The sequence below is a fragment of the Leuciscus leuciscus genome (assembly GCF_965113295.1).
Source record: "Leuciscus leuciscus genome assembly, chromosome: 22".
NCBI classification, from domain to species: Eukaryota; Metazoa; Chordata; class Actinopteri; order Cypriniformes; family Leuciscidae; genus Leuciscus; species Leuciscus leuciscus.
The window spans coordinates 31,210,113-31,231,929 of record NC_138746.1 but is presented as its reverse complement, the minus strand read 5'-3'; the positions used below and the strand labels follow the sequence as shown (position 1 = coordinate 31,231,929).

At 39.5% G+C, this 21,817-nt stretch overlaps 2 protein-coding genes across 3 annotated transcripts in view; both read right to left on the bottom strand.

Moving 5' to 3' along the window:
- Positions 1-1,204, bottom strand: part of ppp2r5d (protein phosphatase 2, regulatory subunit B', delta) — a 52,694-nt gene extending 51,490 nt beyond the window's left edge. The window contains exons 1-2 of one of the 2 annotated variants that reach the window (XM_082154615.1): positions 1,058-1,204; positions 176-259 (exon numbers count right to left, since the gene is read on the bottom strand). In XM_082154615.1, the coding sequence (XP_082010741.1) occupies positions 176-259; positions 1,058-1,084 (111 nt within the window). In that variant the 5' untranslated portion in view covers positions 1,085-1,204. The remainder of the gene's footprint in view (positions 1-175; positions 260-1,057) is intronic. The other variant, XM_082154616.1, reaches the window with a different exon arrangement.
- A 1,876-nt stretch (positions 1,205-3,080) lies between these two features.
- LOC309486911 (uncharacterized protein) overlaps positions 3,081-21,817 on the bottom strand; it is a 65,693-nt gene continuing 46,956 nt past the window's right edge. Inside the window, exons 22-30 of the mRNA XM_082154378.1 lie at positions 19,731-20,376; positions 16,979-18,254; positions 13,456-13,553; positions 13,154-13,253; positions 12,772-13,064; positions 7,319-7,510; positions 7,118-7,205; positions 6,684-6,802; positions 3,081-6,567 (exon numbers count right to left, since the gene is read on the bottom strand). Coding sequence (XP_082010504.1) covers positions 3,811-6,567; positions 6,684-6,802; positions 7,118-7,205; positions 7,319-7,510; positions 12,772-13,064; positions 13,154-13,253; positions 13,456-13,553; positions 16,979-18,254; positions 19,731-20,376 — 5,569 coding nt within the window. The 3' untranslated portion in view covers positions 3,081-3,810. The remainder of the gene's footprint in view (positions 6,568-6,683; positions 6,803-7,117; positions 7,206-7,318; positions 7,511-12,771; positions 13,065-13,153; positions 13,254-13,455; positions 13,554-16,978; positions 18,255-19,730; positions 20,377-21,817) is intronic.

Sequence of the window (21,817 nt, the reverse complement as noted above, 5' to 3'; positions counted from 1 at the left end):
ATTTTTGTGAAAAAGTGAAAGAGAAAGCCCAAGAGAAAGTGAAAAAGCCCAGCTACAACACTTAGCAAGCAAGTATTTGTGCCAAGACATCCACTAGGCAGCCCTACGGTCAAACACATTATGAGCAATAGTATTTTTTTAAGACTTGATTTGTTTTTAATACCGTCATCTTTACCTCTTCTGAATTGTCAGTTCCAGCATCCTTTCCACCAGCGGCATTACTGTTTTTCGTGCTGCTTTTTGCAGATTTGCTTGGTTCCTGTAATGACCACAAAAAGAACCAATAAATGAGTCATAAATGCAGCTCCTCTTGATTTTGTTCAATCTTAAAGCCCATTTTATTACATCTAAAAGGGGATGGTCTGCAATATGCAAGTCAAATCATGGGCAGGTCTTGCTGCAGGGTTGATATGACAGGTGGTGACAACCAAAAGCCCAATTTGAACTAGGCTACATTTTGAATCAGACAATGACATAAACAAAACATTGACTGTCATTGTGGTAATGATAAATGATTTCAGTTCACACAGGTCCCTCTAGCATCATATATACACAAGAGACAAACTTGTCCACTCATATATCGAGCGTTTATATAACGATGCCCACAGCCCATCCACAGCCTGTCCACTGAAACATTGACTCATACAGGAGACATGTTTGCGTGTCCAGCTTATGCTGCAATCTGTCAACTAATACGTCTGTATTCACATATTAACGGCCGATCATAATCTCACTATGGAAAACTGATCTGTAAAACAAACACCGGGTAAAACAGCAACCGAAGAGCATTCCCTTAAACATATATGATTTATATTTTAAATACACGTCACGATGAACTAAAGAAAACGCTTTCTTGTTATTTAAAAATTCTTTTGGACATGTAACTGTCAGTGTTTTGACTTAAGATATGCAGGCACAAATGCGCCCTTTTAGCGGGCTAGCGCGGCCTTCACTCACAAAAAAAACAACGCCAGCAAATGCTGCAGAATAATTGTTGTAAATCAAATTCTCGCACGCATTAATTAGACATGTGTTATGATTATAAGCTGTACTTTACCTTCTCTTTTTTAGTTTTATTCGGCATTTTGGAAATGTTGTCTTTAGCCGTGCCTCCGTGATAAGGCTTCCCTTGCACTCGGGCTCTCTCGCGCACACTGTTACCTCCAGCTCACGCGCCCTCCCTTCACCAGCAACAACCTGATTGGTCAACAAAGCACGAAACTAGATAGCAACAGCATAGCGGATTTTTTCTATTGGCAGCTCCTCGAACCAGACGGTCTTGAGGTTCCCGAACGGGGTCCTGGCTGCGACTACAGCTGTTGTTGACGACTTATCTAAAGGTGCAGATTGTCATTTGTCACAAGAGGAATTGATCGTGGGAGGGATGCTTTAGCTGGTGACATTGACCGTGAACCTGTCAGAATAGTGTCTTCAAGGGGGTGTTTAGGTTGAATAGGGCAGAAGTGCTGAAACGCTTAAATATTTTTAATTGTGAATTTTGATGCAGTTGAAGTCATCTGGTTCAGCTTGAGAGTAACTGTGTCATCAGATAGGCTATACTATATTAAGGGTATTATTTATTGTTTTATTCATTTAAAATCCGTTAACACAGGGTTAGACTCATAGTTCACTTCACTAAATCATGTGGGTCTTCTTCTCTAAAGAAATATAACGCACTCTTTGTACACATCTGCATCCATTATATAATGGCTTATAGACACGGTTTCAGTCTTTATATTTAAACTAGGCCTACATAAATCTTGTTCATATATAAAACATCATTTCTAAGTATATAAAATGCATATTATACATTCAAAATAATACTTCATATTTTTTCTAAAGATTCCATCAAAAACATCCATACAGAAGCATCTAGTGCCATCTATTGGTGATATAGCCTATTTCTCTATCGATTTCGAAACGACTACACATTCAATTTAGAGAAGAAAAAAAACAGAAACACGATTTCATTCACAAGCATTTATTTGAAACACAGAAAACATAATTTTCGGGGTCCCAAACTCAAGTGTTGTAACTGTTCACTAATTTTTCAAATATTACTATTCGTAATCCATTCGTTAGTGAATAAATAGCTAGTTGATTTAAAAGATAGTTCACAGCCAAAAGAAAGAAAAAAAAAAGAGGTCTTTCCAAACCTGTTTACTCTACGGAAAACAAAATATATGTTGAAAGCTAGGGTCCACATTGGACTCCATGTACAATCATTGTATAGAGGTCTATTTATATATAAAAACATAAGAATAAAATAAAACCTTTTTCTTACACAGAAAAAAGTTAAGAGATGCAGACCTGGAGTATGGTGATTTTCATTTTGGGATGAACTATCCTTTTAAATAGGCTATTCTAGCTCGTATAATAAGTTCCACCAATGTACATGAATTATATTGATTAATGCACGTTAAATGACCAAAACCAGTCGAGGTAAAACACTTACCTCCGTAGTAAGCAGCAGCAGCTTCATTTTTGCTGATGTTATAGTTCCTCACTGGATGCAGATGTCAACTGTAATATTAGTCGTTAAAACACAACGTAAACAAGTCAACCTATATCTCTAGAAAATCCCTCTATCAACAGTGATATTCCTAATACCTTATTAATCTTCAAGTTTAATTATTCCTTTCAGTCTTTACTCATATGTGGAAAACGATTTGTATGCAAACCCTGTACAATTATATAAACAAGCAATACAAGTTCAGTAATCTCATGTTCAACGAAAGCAGTTACAGCATATTAGTTTAATTTGTAATAAAAACTAGCATTTATATCTACACTTAAATTTAGTGCACATGCAAATAACTAAATACAGAACACAATGTGCTCCATTCACAAAACAGTAGCAGAATGGCTTTCTGTGTATAATGTTCATAAAACAGTGCTTTATGCAAACGGTTTAATTCAATGTGGAAAATCACCTTAGAATAGTTTTATGAATTATTTACACATGCATTCTCTCCAGTTTCATGAATGAGGCCCAAAGTGTGCACAATGTTAAAAAAAAGAAAGAAAAGAATGCACAAGTCTAACAGCAGCAATAGGCATATTAATAAGAAGCAAAGACAGACAGGGTTGCTGTGATTTATTTGAGCTAGCACAGAACTTGTGCAATTACACCAACTATTTGTAGATGCTAAAGTATCATGGTAGCAATGTGAACATTATAACAACACATTTGCTTGTAAAAAACAAAAAAACAAGACTGAAACCGGAAGGAAAAGCCATCAATACACAGCACAGGGTAATAAAACTACGGAGGCCAAGCCTTGACATTTTCTGGCCAAAGTTGTGAATGCATGTCCTTGAAGCATGAACTCCACACCATTTCTCTTCTCTGAGCCTGGATCTTTGTGGCTCCTGCATTAAAATATCTTCATTGATTTAAATGGAACGAACAGAAGAAATGGATTTAGAGTCTGAAATTTTTAATACACATCATATTCGTTATGGTTTACATTACCTTTGGGGAAAAAGGAATGATTTCTGCTGGAAACAAAATACGGAAACATGTAGCTCAACACCAGGTGCTTTTGACAAGATAGCGAAACTTTTACACATATTTAGGGTTCATTACTTGATGTAAGTTTTCATTCTCTTAGAGGGATTCCTTCCCCAGCACCCACTTCAGAATGAATGCTTTTCAGTCCACGCTTTCACTGGCATTACCTGCCAAAAGGTTAAGAATAGACATGAAACATTCTAACTGGATCAAGCAATTACAAAGAATACTTGAAAATCACTTATTTACATTCAGAGGTAACATATACATCCCTAAACCTACTCTTGGAAGGTCCTTTACAAAGGCTCAAAACTGAATTCAAATGTGTCCAAGTTCAGTTGCTCAGTAAAAGAACCAGGAAGGGGGGAGAATGACATGGGTTCCTCAGATTCCAGAGGGTTTTCCTCTTCATTATTTATCTGTATTGTGTCCACACTATTAACGTCCATCACAGTAACGTCCCCCAAAGAGATTTCAATAGATTTAAGCACTTGTTGATCAAGATCTTCCTCTTTTGAGTTGTCTTCTTTTTGAATCTCGGGTTTTAAGAATGCATCCTCAAATGCTTGTTCAAATTTTGAGTCCACGGTGTTGGGAGATTCTGCGCTCTGTCCAACCTTCGAGTCTTCGCTCTTGGGAGATACTTCGCTCTGGGCAACTCTTGAGGACCTGTTGGGGGGTTCTTCCTTCTGGGCAACTTCTGAGTCCTCGTTCTTAGATGGTTCTTCTCTCTGGGCAACACTTGAGGGCCTGTTGGGGGATTCTTTGCTTTGGGCAACTTCTGAGTCCTCATTTTTGGGGGATTCTTCACTTTGGGCAACATCACTAGCGCTTTTGTCTTTATTGTTAGACTCTTTACAGCTTGAGTCACTGTCTGACTCATCTTTTTGAGCAATTCTTGAGTCCTCAGTCTTGGGGTGTTCTTCTCTCTCTGCAATTCTTGAATCAACGGACTCGGGGGATTCCACTTTCTGGGCAACTTCTGAGTCCCTGTTCTTGGTGGGCTCTTCGCTCTGGGCAACTCTTAAGGACTTGTTGGGGGGTTCTTCGTTCTGGGCAACTTCTGAGTCCTCATTCTTGGTGGGTTCTTCGCTCTCGGCAACTCTTGAGGACCTGTTGGGGGGTTCTTTGCTCTGGGCAACTTCTGAGTCCTCGTTCTTGAGGGGTTTATCTTTTTGGCCAACTCTTGAGTCCTCATTCTTGGGGTGTTCTTCTCTCTCTGCAATTCTTGAATCCACGTACATGGCGTATTCCACTCTCTGGGCAACTTCTGAGTCCTTGTTCTTGGGGGGTTCTTCGCTCTGAGCAACATCACTAGCACTTTTGTCTTTATTGTTGGACTCTTTAAAGCTGGAGCCACTGTCTGGAGGTGTAAATCCAGAGTCTTGTTTGTCACCAACATTGGCACTGACACAAGTTTTAACAGCAGAGCTACTACTGTAAAAAATGTCATACAAATCTTTTGCTTTTCCTGCAGCAAGAGTGGTCTTTGGCTTTACCATTTTGGGGGACGGGTCTCTGGCATTGGAAGGAAGCTGAGGAGGAGGACGAAGGATTATGGTGAGCTTCTGCTCCTCCTCAGGCACTCCGGGAGCAGCCACATCGGACTCAAGAGTAACAACACATTCACTGGGAGTAACAGGTTTCATCTGGGCAGCATTTACCACTTTTGGCGCTGCAGTGGGAGATGGAAGTGGTGCGGATACGTTTAAGATATCTACAGGGCTGACAGAGGGCTTTGTGTGTTTTAATTGCACCTCTTCTCCACTAAATGCCTTGGAGATGAGATCTGCTGACAACGCTGGGCCCGTCTGAGTTCCTGTTACAGGACCAGCAGATTTGTCACAAGCAGCAGGTGGTGTTGGTTTATTTTGCACACCTGTAAAAGACTTCCTAATAACCATAGGAGATATGGGAGGTGGTAGATTAGGATTACTTGTATTTTCGTTGTATGCTAGCCATTCACAAGAGGGGGGAAGCACAACCTTTCCTGACAATTTCATAGCAATGGATTTTGCAGCAGCTATAGACTTGGTAAAAGGATCTAACTCAGCATCTGCGTTTTCATTTGGTGCCTCTTCATCTTCCTTTAAAAATTGTGCCGCCATCCTCTCTGCCTCCTTCTCCAGTGCTGTCTTCTGTGGCTTTTTCCGACCGAACTTCCCAAAGCCAGGCCGACCAGCAGCATCCTCATTTTTCTTGCGAAGTTTAGCAAGCAAGGCAGGGCTCGGACCACATAAGACTTTAGGAGGCTCGCTGGTTTTCTCTGGCTCTGCTTTCACATCTTTAGCATTGAACTTCCCTGTGCTCTCCTGGTCATCTTTGAAATAACCACCCTTGCCCTTCTGGTGCAGTGTTTTATCTTCCTTTTTATCATATTTGCCGTTACTTTCTTCATCCCCGTCCCACTTTGATTTCGGCCACTTCCCCAGATCGTCATCTTTAAATTTTGACTTCTTATCCTCGGCCTCCCGAGTGTATTTGTATCTCTTATCCTCTTCTCTGCCATACTTGGCCTTCTCCTCTTCTTTACCATATCGGCCCCTCTCGTCATCCTTTCTAAATCTATATCTGTCGTCCTCTTCTCTATACCGACCATGTTCATCATCATCTCTGTTTTTAAATCTGTCCCCTTCATACCTGGATCTCTCCCCCTCTTCCTTCCTGTACCTATACGTTGATTCCTCTTCTTTCTTGAACCTGTTTCGCTCATCGTCATCTTTTTTATACTTCGCTCTCTCTTCCTCTTTCATCTTGAATCTCTCATCATCCTCCTTGTATTTCAGTTTATCTGTATCCTCTTTCTTGTATTTCTCCTTAAGTTTATTATCATTCTCTTTGAGGTTCTTGTACTCCTCTTCCTTGCTGTACTGTGGTTTTGTCTCCACTTCATTACTTGACATTTTTCCTCCTTTGGTGTGTTTGGATTTCTTCATTTCCTGATCGTCGTCTTCACGTTTTCGTTTGTGCTCTGAACTCTTTTGGCTCTCTAAGCCAGCCTGACGGTCCAGGTTCCTCCTTTGTTCATAGAGGGGATTTTCATACATTTTTGTCTGTTGACAAAATCAAACACATATGAGGCAATCACATCTGGTCAAACAAATGAATAAATTGCAGTCATATCGCAACCCTAATCAAAGCTATTATGAATATCATATGTGATGGTTACCTTGTATCTCTCGTTGTGAGTATGGCAGGTGACATGGGCCTCAGCACAAATGGGATCACCAACAAACTCTTCACATAGCTGGCAGAAGAATCCCCTCACAGGGATCAAGAACTCAGAGCCTAGAAGAGGGAATGCAACAAGAATTAAATATCTACCAATAGTGTGTAATGATTTTTGATGGCTGGTCATTTACCCTTGCTCTGTTCCAATGATGAGGCACACTGCAAGAAAACTACAGTTTCTATCACTGCGATCAACATGGCACCCATTAGGGAAAGGAATCACGAAGAATTTAACGTTTCTGGTTCACTGATCCTCAGATTCCACTTAATGATTCCAGTTCATTATAGTTGCATGTGTTGAACCAAATGCACCACATTATCTTTAACGTAATGTGTTTTATGACAAACAATTCCGTCTTATAAAGGCGTTACCTTTGGCTGGCTTTGAAGTCTTCTTTCCAGCTGGGTGTTTCTTTTCACTCTCTGATTTTGCCCAAGGTCTGTCATAAGGATCTAGAGTCTATAGGAGAGCAAAACAATGGATGACTGAAGCAGATGCAACTGGCAGAAATAAACCCCATTCACAAATCAAACAAACAACAGATATCATAACATATATATGAGCACACATACCTTCCTATGGGTTTTGCTGTGCAAATGCATGAAATAATCAAACATTGAACCACTGGTAACATTGCAGTTTTTACACCAGTGGTTTCCCGCATCGTAGTACTCAAACTGCTCAGCAGCGTCCAGGGAATGGCTGCTCAACTGAGGAGATGACTTGGGTTTTTCAGGAGAGGCTCTTGCTTTTGAGGAGGCTACCTAAATTATTTTAGGTAGTAAAAAAAAAATGCATAAGTCACTAAGCAAGCAATAAAATAAAGAAGAAAAAAAATGAATCAAATACTCGAGGAACCCAAGTTTAAAAGAATGAGCAGAAGCTTTTCAAAGAAATGAATATAACACTTCAAATCCTAATTGTCAATCATTAAAGTTTGTCATAAGACACTTACCTTTGCAAAATAGGCCATCTGTTTCCAGTCGGGGAGAAGTCACCCAATGGGTTTACTACTTGAATTTAATTGACTATTGTAAAATAAATGGTTTTAAAAAGCCATCGAAACGTCTTTTATATTATATAACAAATTAAATTAGTCAAAAATCACCAATGCAAAAAAAGGACAAGAATTTTCAAGATTTCAATACACTTTTGCAGTGAACATCTTTCGATTTTTGAGAAATTAATTAATTTATTTGCTGTAGCAGAAAAAAAAAGATAAGGAAAACATTTATCTTAAAATCAATATTTCTGATCACCATTATATAGTATAGGTATAGGGAGTAGTTATAACTGGTTGCATGCAAATTAAAGAAATAATTATCTACCAGCTATGAGTAGACAAGCCTATGCTATAGAAATAACATCCCTCAAATTGATGCATTGATCCAATATTACAGAATATGTTGATGTCCTGTGTCAGAATTACAATATTCCAGCAGCGCTTATCTCCAAACAGTTATGTTTTAGACCAGTGTAATTATTTAGCAAGAGTTAAAGGGTTAGTTCACCCAAAAATGAAAATTCTGTCAGTAATTACTCACCCTCATGTTGTTCCAACCCCATAAGACCTTCGTTCATCTTCGGTACACAAATTAAGATATTTTTTATTAAATCTGAGAGCTGTCTCACTCCTCCATAGGCTTCTAAGGCATTATAACTTGCTGGCCCAGAAAATGTATTAAAGACATCGTTAATATAGTCCTCGAGTTTTTTCACGTAGTATAACTGCGCACGTCACACGTAGGCTCTCTATTGGCCGACGCTGGTCATGTGTGTGATGCGTGTGACGTACAACACAGAAGCGCTGCGCAGTTATACTACGTGAAAAAACTTGAGGCCCAGAGAGAAGGAAATGAAGTGGAATAAAGTAGTTATTTTTGTTGTTTTTTGCGCACAAAAAGTATTCTCGTCGCTTGATAAACTTAAGATTGAGCCACTGTGGTCACTTGGACTATATTAACGATGTCTTTAATACATTTTCTGGGCCAGCAAGTTAAAATGCCTTAGAAGCCTATGGAGGGAGTGATCCAGCTCTCAGATTTAATTAAAAATATCTTAATTTGTGTTCCGAAGATGAACGACTTACAGGGCTGGAACAACATGAGGGTGAGTAATTACTGACAGAATTTTCATTTTTGGGTGAACTAACTCTTTAAAAGCATTATTTCTACCTTGGAGTAACCCCTCAAAACAGAAATCGTAGTTAACATCATTAACTTAGTCAATATCAGACAAATAGATGATTTCCCCCCCTCCACACTATGTTTGCAACATAAACACAAGAAAGTCTCAGATATGATTCCAGGTAAATTACACTATAAGGAGTAAAACAGTGGTTTTCAAATTGTGGTATGCTATGATACCACCAGCGGTACACAAAGTACCTCAGGTGGTACACAAATCTGTAAAGTTACTATTATTAAACCAGGGATGTGCCTGAAGCCGAATATTATGTTCAGAAAGGAAATTAGGCTTTCTACTGAGCCTCTAAAGCAGGGATGGGCAAACTCGGTCCTGGAGGGCCACTGTTCTGCAGAGTTTAGCTCCAACCCTGATAAAACTCACCTGACTGTAGCCTTCTAGTAATCCTGAAGACATTGATTAGCTGTTTCAGGTGTTTGTTTAGGTTTGGAGCTAAACTCTGCAGGAAAGCGGCCCTCCAGAACCGAGTTTGCCCATGCTTGCTCTAAAGGGACATGGTAACGGAAGAAAAATACGAGATGGGAGTAAAAAAATACATTTCAATGCTTTTGCTTTCTCTTGCAATTATGTACTTTGCAGGGATCAAGGAGCCACTATCAATATGCTGGGTATTGAAATAGCTTTTAAGTGCACGCTCGCACATACTCTTGTGTATAGGGAACGGTGGTACTGACCACACATTTTAGAAGGTACGTTTTTTATCAATGATGCTCAGGATTATTTCTGCACAAAATCCTCGACATCATCCTGTTAGTCATTTAGTCATATATAATTTAAACATAGCTTTGTGCATCTAGGACTCCAATGCATAGGCGGGATGCAAATTGGTGTGGTGTTGACCACTCTCAGGCTACACATTTTATTCTATGTGCTATAAAGAGCAATAAAAAGGCAGCATGTTGTTCTGTTTACTCTCAAAGTAAGCATTTAGGTGCTAAAACTAAAGGCAAGCTTTGATACCAATGTTACATGTCAGTGTATGCATATTGTAATCCATTCTAAAATTTGCTATTATGGCGTATGCATGTTTTTAAATGTTACTTCTCAGGCTCCTTCCACAGATCTGTAAAGGCATGCAGCACGATAGATCAGGAATAGGCCTATCTTAATCAAAATATGGCATTATCTAGTCCTTAACCTAGCACTCAAAAAGATTTGCCCAGTGACTATGTGCTATTTGGATGGTTTGATTTGATCAAAGGTGGTACTTGTCCGGAAAAGTTTGAGAACCACTGGACTAAAAAGCATCTGTGAAAACAATTACCAAATACATTTCGGCCTCATGAGCCTCTATGTCAGAGGTCTTCAATAAGGCCACTGTCCTGCAGAGTTTAGTTCCAACCTGCTTCAGCACACATGCGTTTGTATTTTCAAGTGATCCTGAAGAGCTTGATGAGCTGATTCAAGTGTGTTTGATTAGGGTTGGCACTAAACTCTGCAGGACAGTGACCCTCCAGGAGCAGGGTTGAAGACCTCTGCGCTATGTAAAGTAAAACGGCCTTGAACAGGCTACTGATATGACAGGAGTCTTCATCTCATCTGAACATTATTTTAAATACTTTCTTTAGTTTAATTATTTTAAATATATACATTTTTCTTTTAAATTATTTCTTTTGGGCAGTGTTTCCCAATCCTGGTCCTGGAGTACCCCCCCCCCCCCCCCCCCCCCAACACAGCACATTTTACGTCTCTCTAATCAAACACACCTGATGCAACTCATCAGCTCATTAGTAAACCTCAAATAGAGAGACATAGGGCGCTTTCACACTGGCAGTTTAGTGCGGACCGGGGCACGGTTCGCATGAAAAATCGCTAATGTGAACGCTGTCATCGGACCCGGGTGCGCACTAGAGTACTGAACCCGAGACTACCTGGAGGAGGTGGTCTGAGCTCGGTTGCTCCCGAACCGCGGCGCGGTTCGCGTTAATGTGCAAGCAACACGGACTCGGGTGCGTGCTTGTCCAGGAAGTATAGTATCCCGCGCATGCGTATCACTGTCGCATCAGTGAAAAATCTTCTGCGAGCAGCAGAAACACGGCCCCTGGATATGTGCTGAATTACACCATGTAATGAACATAAACGTAGTTGTCTCTCACTATGTTGTGCGTAATAGCACCAAAAAAACAGACAAATTACAGCTATGCTCAGTCGAGTTGTATTCTCCATGCGTTTTCCGTGTGCGTTTGCGATGACGTAAGATCACTGCAAACGCACCTGGGTTCGATACAACTAATTGAGTGTGAAACCAGACCAACGCTGCGGGGGGCGCCGGGAACTAGCGCACTCGGGTTCGGACCGCAGCAAACGAACCCAGTGGAAAAACGCCCATAAATGTGCAGTGCTAGGACCAGGGATGGGAACCACTTCTTTAACGCTAAAACTTGAGGAAAAATTTACTGACTTGCAAATATGATTAAAAATTGCTTAAATGTTTAATTTTTTAATCACTGTCAAGAATTAAATGCCACTTGAGATAATTTTTTAATTGGCAGCCTAATGGTGCATTCAACTGCTCCTGGGAAGTTTGTATTTACAAGTTTGAAAGTGCGTTCGAGTCACTTGCATTGCAGCAAGGTGGCGGTGTACTTTCTCTTAATTAACTACACAAAAATACAGCAAGGTTTTTAAACTCTAGCCTACTTCTAGAAAGTAAAGAACAAAGAATGCGCATCAGGTGTGTTTTGCTTTTTTGTTTTAAATGTATCTAAGAAGACCCCCCCCCCCCGCCCGCTCGTTAAGACCAGGGGCCTGTTTTTCATACGTGGATTACTCAATTAGCTGGATTTCATTGTTGACGATTTGACATGATCCAGGATTATTAGATTCTTCGAAGCTCATCCTGGAGTTGCTGTCCTAGCATCAGGTCCATAAGCTCAAACCTGCTCGGGAACAGGCTTATTTAATGTAAACAGGATTAGATTGCATCTTTAAGCGGAGGGGATACTTAAGTCTGTCCCAGCCACTGCTACTTTCTTACAAGAGCACCCTTACGAACCAGGGACTATAATAATTTAAAATAGCCTAATTATATAAAAATTTATTTGAAAATAATATTATAATGTTGTGTATCATAATATAGAGACAGGCAGTTTTACTCATAATCTCATACTCAATGTCTACGCCATGCATTAATCTGAACGGTGACGGGTATTATGGGAGTGGCTTGATGCCAATAACTTTTTCAACTTTCAAAATGTTCTTGACTCATTACTGTAGTCACATAACAAATTAGCTTCACAGGTAAAATTAAATGAATGGCTAATTACCACAATGCATGTACAACAAAAATGTAAAGCATGTACAAATACTAGAAATCATGAAATGTAAATAATTGGAAATCATGTAACAAACAGAACGCGCTCATTTATCTATTATAACTTTTGTCATTTGGTGGCTTGGCTGTTTCCTTAAAAAGGTCTAGAAATTTGGCAAGTTTTTCGTCAGGTGTGTGATGTTCTGTTTTAGTATGATGTCATTATGTTGCTGCCGCCAGCCAATCACTGCATTACTGATCATGGTTTCGAGTATCGATATATCTGCCCTTACTAATGAACACAAGAACACGCAGTAATCTCAGACTTAGCACGATTAGAAGATCTGGCATCTGTCAAATCATCTCGTATGTATTAAGCGAGGTACGAAGAACAGACCCCGGGACTCAAAGAAAATCCAAAGCTTCCCACTTGTATTTACGACTTTTGGAGTTCATGTGCGATCAAATACGATCTTTCCGACATGATTTGAACACACCATAAGACTTGACTATGAAAAAGCCAATCAAGTGCAAGTACCTTTCCTATAACAGAATTAGCAACTCTACCTTAGTGTAAGAGGTGCTGGTTTTGGCCCCTGATTTCTCTGGGCTTCTGGTCGGATCCTTCTTACTCTGAGGGGGCTGCTGCACATAGTCCCCAGAGATCTTCGAGTCTTTGTAGTCTATACCGAGAATAAGTGCAACTTTGACCAGCTCTTCATGTTTTTGATCTGCCTCTCTCTGTTCAGTACGCAACTTAGAGATTTGGGCCATCGCATCCTCTTGGAGCTGACCGAGCTCTTTAAGAAGAGGGTCCTTGTGTCCATCCTTCTCCCTTCGCTTCTTACGAAGAAGCTCCCCTAAAGGATCAAATCAAACACTGTATAATACAATGAGCCCTTAAATATTATAAAGAAAACACTTCCAATTTGCACTTAGAGGGAAATACCTTGCTGCTTTCTCAATGTCTCCACATCCTTTAAAAGATTTTCTTTTCTCTTATGTCGGAATATTTTTTCCTTTTTTAGTTTTTCAAGCTCTTCAATGACCTAAGATTGAAATTTTATTTAGACCTTAAATATATTCATCAGCAAAAACAACAACAAAAAAAACAGAGATGTGAATCATGAGGTATTTAACAATTTTGCTTCTGATCAAAGAAAGTAAAAAAAAAAAGAACAAAAAAAAGAAATAGTTCTTGATTCCCAACCTTACAAATGCAATAGTTCCTTCAAATTTCATGGGAATTACCTTTTGTTTTTCGCTGGCGGTATTCTTATCTTCCATTTCTTTCATCTTAATGTCAGTGGTGATCGCTTTAGAGGCCACAGGATCCAATTTAGAAGGTGCTGAAAGGATCATCAAATCATGTTAGTTTAACTGTGATGTCCTAAGTCTAAATCACCTAAAAATCTCTCATCATTTGCTCACCAACATGTCATTCTGAAACCATGACTTATGTCTTCTATGCAACACAAAAAAGGAGACATTTTTGAAGAATTTTCACTTCACTTTTTCCCATAACCAGGGCTAAAATGCGAAGGATTTTTCCTTCTGGCCCGGTCGGATCAGTGGTTCACATTTTTACTTGTCCTGTCAAAAAAATGTCACTGGCCCCATAAATATTGTTTTCATTTTTTAACCCATAATACTTCAATGTAAAGTAACACTGCATAGTCTGCATTAACAAAAAGACCCTAGGTCGCATTTTGGCGAGTTACCCTTTAAGAAAACGTGCATGCGTTCTTTTGCCTTTTTAAGAAAGCATTATTTATTCTTTTTGCGGCGTAGTTTTTCACCTACATTTAACAGCGCTTCGTCAGAAGTATAATACAACAGCCGTTTTATAAATTCTATCCAATGTTTGAAAAGAAAGGAGCAAACACGGTCACTAGGTTGTGATGGCTGTCAATCAAAATGTGGACTGGTGATTCGTTCTATGTGTTCCCTGTCAGAAAACAAATGGATAATTCGGTCAATTAAAATTTTTATTTAACAGAATTGATCAACTTGTTGCCTGCTGTGGTGGTTTTAACTCCCATCCTTTCTAAAAAAATATGATTTTTTGATTTAATATAGGCTATAAGACAACATTTCATGTTGTTGTATATTTATTTATTGTTTATTTTGTTGGATTTTAGTTGGACTTGGTCAGAACTGTTTCAAAAAAAAGTTATCAGCATGATGCCTGCTGCTTTTGGGCTCAGTGATGTTGAATTTATGACATGTAAAATAAAGACATGTTATGTTACATGTAATGTAATGGTTATTTCTGGAAGGGACTAAAGAACAAAGAACTTTTATCAGCTGAAAGTCAGATTACAAATGTTTTTATTTAGTTAGATAGATATTATAACAGTTTCAGGTTATGTTTTAGTGCTGGTATAATGTTTAATTTACACCCCCCAACCACTGTGCCACCGCCGGGGGGAAAAAACTGCCACCGTCACAGCCCTACGTCATCAACACGTTTCACGAACGTGGTGCACACAGAGTGGCAGGCAAACAGCAACAACCTAACTTTCCTTCTGAACCGAAAACAAGTGGCACCGGCACACGATCTACGAAAAGAAATCTGCGACATCCTCAGAGCCAAGCAGACTCTCATCGTGGAAACCCTGGCATGCAAGAAATACTATTACACAGCACACTGACACGTTTTGATAACTACACAACCAAGACTTGAATCTAATTTCATTTTTACGTTCGTTATTGTATTACAGTTACTCACTATACTGTAAAGTTCTCTCACATGTGAATGACACGTGATGTAATCCAATAACATTGTCTCTGGTCGTCTTGCTTCTGGTCTGTGCGCATTCATGTGTTTCGGAGGAGGCGTGGCTTTGGACAGTGATTTGCAGGGAGGGTATGCTTTCAATGCTATAAGTATCTTTCAGAAGTGCTTTCAATGCTAGTAATATCTTTAAGTGAACGTGAACAATTGACAAACGCATGTATAACAGCCTAATAATAATCCTGCTGCCGTCTCTATAATAACCGTAATCAAACAACAAAAGACAGAGAAAATTCACTCTCTGTTTTTGACTGAATTTTTGTAACTATATTTGTAATGTATATTTTATTCATAAAGTGAGGTGTTATTTTACATTTGATTACAGTTTCTGTACCTGAATACCTGAAAATGTTAAAACACTGTTTATTTCAATCGCATTTTTGTAAAAAATAATAATAATAAAATAAAAAAAGTAAGGTATACGTTTAAGGTCCAATAAGGTATATGTTTTTTTTTTTTAAATACCTTATTGGAATCGAAATTAGGAATCAATAAGAATTGGAACCGATAAGCAGAAACGGAATCGTAACCCAAACCTTTTGCTTCTTGCATTTGTTCTAAGCAAACGCAATATGCCAAGTAAAATATGCTGGACAGAAAATCAGAATTGAGAGGTGCAGTAGACTAGAAGATTTTCAGAAAATAACTTAAAATTTTTATTTTCAGAGAACAATGACTTTAAATTATGTTGTTTCTCACACAAAGTTATCAGATGGCCTACAACATATAGATAAGAACTGCTTTATGGTGCATTTGTGATAATTTATTAGCTTGACAGACATGGTCACTATGCACAGTCATTGTACAGAATAAGACAAGTGAGACGATTCTTCAAAAATGTATCCACTGAACCAATAAAAGGGCTCCAGACTAACATTTGAGAGCAGTATCACCGGCGCCACTAAGTTCTACAGATGGTGGCGCCAGCACCTGATTTGGTAGCTCTGGGAGGGGTTTAATCATAAAGGTAATTTAATCATAAAATGACAATTGTTTTGCATTAATAAGTGCAGTAACTAATATTACATGTTTATTTCTTGGAAATGCACATTTGAAAATAAAGCACTGAGCTTGAGTTGGAATGCAGATAAAATTTACTTAACAGTAACATGTAAAAACCAAATTTTTATAGAGAACATTTTATTTTTATTGTTGGTCATCTCATTAAAAATAACATTTAAATTAGGTAATATTTGGAGCTTTTAAGTGCTGGAAAAAATGTGAAGCACTTGAAAGTCCTTGAAAAGTGCTTGAATTTCATTCTCAAAAGGTGGTACAAACCCTGAAATGAATAATGTATACATTAGACTATTTCTGCCACAATACCATGGTTGCAGTTAGCATTGCTTCGTTAAATCCATGATGAATGTTGGTGATTTGTGGACTGAAAAGCCTTCTATAACTTGTTTGTTCATGGCACAATGTTTCTCCTGGTCAGCACTGTATGATCTGATATGGTTTATAATAGACAATTATAGGTCAAATTCAAACGCTTCCTCACTGTGTCTCACTGTGTAGTAACAGTGTCGCAAGATCAAGATCGTCCCGAGAGTACCTGTCCTGAGCTCGCAGGTACTGCACTGTCTATTATTGGTCTGAGCTGATAAACTGCCCGCGCTGCGCAACTCAAACGAGTAGTTAGGTTTCGCTCAGCTTTTTTTTTTTTGCCATTTGATCTTTTTCATATGCAACATAAAAGGCAGTTCTTATTAGTTGGGCAATGTGAAGGTCAGTGCAACAATTGACTCGCACCGGCAAGAAAAAGGCCCATAAAATGCGACCATTTGGTCACAGTCTTGAGCCCTGAACAGCATACGGTTTGGAATGGCATGAAGGTGAGTACATAATGGCAGAATTCGAATTTTACTATGAACTACTCATTCAAGCAACTTCTTGTGAAGAGGCAGAGTACAATCTGTATTGTTAAAAGCGCTATATATATAAAAATTAAGGTGACTAATTTTGAAGGTAACTTACCTTTTTTATTGTCGTTTTTACTCTCACTTGTCCCAGCTTTAATCACTTTAAGAAAGGGTCGCTCAAAGGTAGGTAGGCTGTAGGGATCCATTGGACTGGGAGGAGGTACTGGCATACCTGGAGGTGGGTACATCGGCCATCCCGGGGGCATATATGGAACATAATTGCCATATGCATCGTAACCGTGTGGAGGGAAGTCAGGTGGCATTACTCCCCGTGGGGGTGGGTATGGGGGCACCTGATGTGCCGGGAGGCTGGGTTGGGAAGGATATGCCTGTGTTGCAGGACCCACAGTGGGTGTCGTAGGCCATCTGCTTTCTGTGACGGCAGGTTGAACCTCTTTCTTGTTCTGACTATGTGAACGTGGAGATCTTTGTTCTGGAGAAACTTGCTTTTTCCGGCTCTGTTTTGAAGCGCGATTGAAACTGCTACTTCGGCTTCGGCTTCCCCTGCTTCTGCTGCTACTCCGACTGCGACTGGAGCTCCTGCTGCTTCCACTGCTGCTGCTGTAACTCCTACTACGGCTCCGGTGCTTTCTATCCGACTGCCGGCCAGCTGGTGTCTTCTTTGCAGGGGCGGCACCGTGGAGGCGCTCTTGCGTCCTGGCGGCCATCTTGCTTATTTCGGCCACACCCAGGTCTAAGCCAATTGTTTTCAGCAAATCTTGTATCTTTTCATATTCCTCAACCTCCTTCCTCACCTTGACATCCTGTGGCCCAACTCCAGGTGGGAAGTCCTCAGGTTCTTCCTTGGCATGTATCTCAGGTGTGGCCGAGGAACGGTGCCTGTTGTCTCTCTGCGAATGGCTCGTCACATTTTCTGCAGTATGGCCATAAGTGTATGGTGCAGAGCCATGTTCTCTTCTCTGAATATCACAAGACTGTGGGAAACTTGTGTCTGGAAAGCTGGAATCTGCTGGAACCTCCTTAGCAGGTTTCACCTCATCACCCTCTTCATCTCCATAGAGAAATTTCTCTTCATCTTCAATATCTGTTAGACTCTTTTTCTGAGAATGGACTGCCCCTGCTATCATTCCAAGCAACTCTGTGAGTTCTGACTTCTGTCTTCCTTTCTCGTGAGGGAAGAGCAAGTCACTTCCACCCTCTCCACCTGGCTGGAGCTTGCCAATCAGCTCTTCAAGAACATTACCATCAGAAGTTTTCCCCAGCATGGATGCAAACAAGTCTGGATCCATGGTTTTGGAAAGTGCACAGAGAAGCTGTTCTGCCTCATGTGAAAGACCACCGTCTGGATTTCTTCGAGGAGAATCACTATTCTGAAATACATTGATTAAAGCATCATCATTAAATCTTTCTTTACTTTCAAAGAGTAAAGCCAACTTAATGTCAACTAAAGCCATGGTCACACTAGACTTTGAAACACGGAAATTTTCTACAGACACATGCCACAGTCTGTGGCTTTTTAAAAAACATTTTATTTTTATGTTTGGGATGTATAATAAGCAATCCACTCCGCTTTACTGCAATCCTGCAGATTTACAGTTTGCTTTCTTTTACTTCAGCTAAGAAGTCAAGCTATTGGTCACGTGTCTTCATGCAATACAAATTTGCAGGGCAGATTTCACAAAACTTGGTTTCCTGCCTCCCACATTCACATACATATAATTGAAAGTGAATACAATGAAGGTGTAGGATGACCGCCTCTTAATTTTGCAGATCTAACTTCTGCAGACTTGCAATTGCCTCAATTAGCATAAATAGTTTTCTCTTTCAGGTCAACCACAGATATTTGAAGATAACCATCACCACTATGAATCTTCAGCAGAGATGCTCCACAATATATCCATACCATATCGGTTTTCAAACGACTTTTAACCGTTCATACTCATTCTTGTTTTAACATTTAGATTATCCCTTCCATCATTTAATACTCACTTAAATAATTAAAAACAATTCTCCAATGAATGTCCATTTTTCATACTAAATTGTTAATGTTGTGACCCCATGATTCACTTGTAGCATTAATAATTACTTCTTCAGGGTTCGTACAGATACTGTAAAAAGAAATTATAACAGATTTTTTAAGCACTACTTTTTTGGTTTTCAAGGACTACAATCCGAGATATCGGATTATCTTTAGCATATTTTAAGGATTTTTAAAACTCAAATTACAGATATAAGGTATCCAAAATACAACTTACAACGTATTTAATAATATATATTAAATACAAAGTTTATAATGGATATTATTGTTGAATAAATAATATTTTATATTATAATGTTGCCGTACTTCGTATTATCAGACAGGCTGCAGTGTTAATTTTGCCTGAAAATATTGTATTTTTTGTTTTTATTTAAAAAATATATATTGTATTTTAAGTAAAAGCACTTTTTAAGTACCTCTTCATAAATATGGCTGTTTTCAAGGGTTTTCCATGACTTAAATGTCAAAAAGTAAAATTCAAGTACTTCTTTAAGCACCTTGTACGAACCCTGCTTCTTTTAGTTTTTTTTAATTACATTTTTACTTTATTTAGATTAATTTTATTATCAGCCATAACAAGAAAACAATTATCATCAGCGTCCAGAACTTACATATCAGTTCATCCCTAGTGCTTAAGCTTTCTAATCATGCACATCTTGTGTGTTTCTGGCTTGAGTCTCTTAAATTGAGACTGCAATACCTAATGTGAAGAATTCATATTAAACAATAATAGCTTTTGATTTAAATGTGACCTGTACATTTTCACTGTCAAATAATAATTTCCCAAGACATAATGAGAGGTAGTTACCTGCACTAGCATGGGAGAATCCGTCTCGGAGGAATCCATTCTTTTCTTCAAAATTGACTTTGCCGGCTTCACAAGCATATCCTGAATTTCCTTGCGTCTCCGAGCCTTCTCAAGCTCAGTAAAGTCCTCCTCTTGCTGCCTAAAATTACCTGACTTGACTCTCTTGTTGACGCTGCTGGGACGACTCCTGCTGGAGCCGCTGCTGCTACTGCTACCACTACGACTGACACTGCGGCTCCTAGCATGACTCCTTGCTCTGCTTCTCGCCCTGCTTCGACTCCTTTCCCGGCTGCGGCTTCGTGGCCGGCTCTTGCTCCTTGCCCTGCTCCTGGCTCTACTCTTATTGCGACCACGACTTCCGCTTCTGCTTCTGCTTCTACTTCTGCTGTAGCTCCTCGCACGGGTTCTGCTCTTGCTACGCGCACGGCTCTTCGCTCGTTCGGGACTCCTGCCGCGACTGTAGCTCCGACTCCGGCTGCGCGGTCGACTTTTGCTGCGCGCGTAGCCAGGACTGCGACTCCTGCCCCTGCTCCGGCCGCGACTAACACTGCGCCTCCTCGAACCCCTATCGCTGTGTCCATCGTGGCTTGATCTTCGTGGAGAGTAATAGGGTTTATTATAGTGTGATTCTCCAGCACCATAATCCCTGTCAACAGAAATCATCACATCATAAAAATGCAACTGAAGTACAAATCAAACAATTTCATATTCTTTGGGTCTTTGGGCTCAAGTAAACATATTTCCATAATTACACATGATTGCTTCAAGCGCTGTGGTATTGAATAATCCAGGCAGGGGTGGGCAACCTCAGGCTCTCGAGATCCACTTTCCTGCAGAGTTAAGCTCCAACCCTGATCAAACTCACCGGCATGTAGCTTTCTAGCAGGACCTGGAGACCTTGATTAGCTTGTTCAGGTGTGTTTTATTAGGGTTTTGGAGCAAAACTCTGCAGGAAAGTGGATCTTTTGGGCCAGAGTTGAGAACCCCTGCACTAGAGTTTACGCTGCCTATACTGACTTTGAATAGGATGTAGAGGAAAAATAAAAGAGCTGCTCCATGTAAGCAAAATTTGAGAAAATTTTCAATTTTTTTTAAATAGGCAGGAAGGCAAATTGTTTCTGAAATTCAATTTGTTGCATTATTGTTGTATTTTATTTTATTACAGACCAAATGGATTTACACCTCCATCACATTCTAGCATTATGTGAACAAAAAGACTTGTATCAAAAAATGTGTAAGCCCGATGGCGATGCCAATACCTGGAGAGTAGGGTTCCAAATACAACATACAATTTAATTGCTAAGAGAGAAAATTACATTTTCTTAAAATATTATTTACAAATATGACAACACAAAATGTGCAATATTCATTGAAAAGACTGTTGGAAGATTTTCAAACATTTCTATTAATTGACAGTTTTCATTTTCAAAACAGGCAGAGAAAGGCTGGAATACACTACATGACCTTTGCCCAGGTTTTTTATAAATTTTTTTACCTATTTGCTGTGCAGATAATGGCCAGCCTGAGTATAGAGTATGAAGAGCACAGACTCAGATTTTTTGATATTTTGAGCTGATGTTAGAATACATATTGTTTACATTTGTCAATGCATGTTTCTGTGCGAGTTGTGTGTGTTCGGAATGACGTGAAAGTATTTTAGTATGTGATCCTTTTAGTGTACTGTCATTTAAGCCTGGCTCACACTACAGGAGTTAAAAACCTAACCGATTTTGAAATCTGGTTGCAGCACACACTTAAGGAGAATCTTTGCAGATTTTCGTCCCTCAAATTTTAAACATGCTCACACTACAAGGTTTGAAAATCGCGGTGCACCACACACTACAAAATGTGATTAAGATTATCGTGCCAGAGGAAGCGCCTCACGTGATCTCACGCAGCAGATCTGAAGTGGAAAAGCATGGAAACATATGGGACATGCATTGCCATGGCATGCCATGTCTCATGAGACACACACACACACACGCACATACACACACGCACATACACACGCACAGAAACTTTGAACCAACCGGTACTTTGAGTTAAGAGCTTAGATCGGGCCCAAAAAAAAATCAAGCCCGACCCTA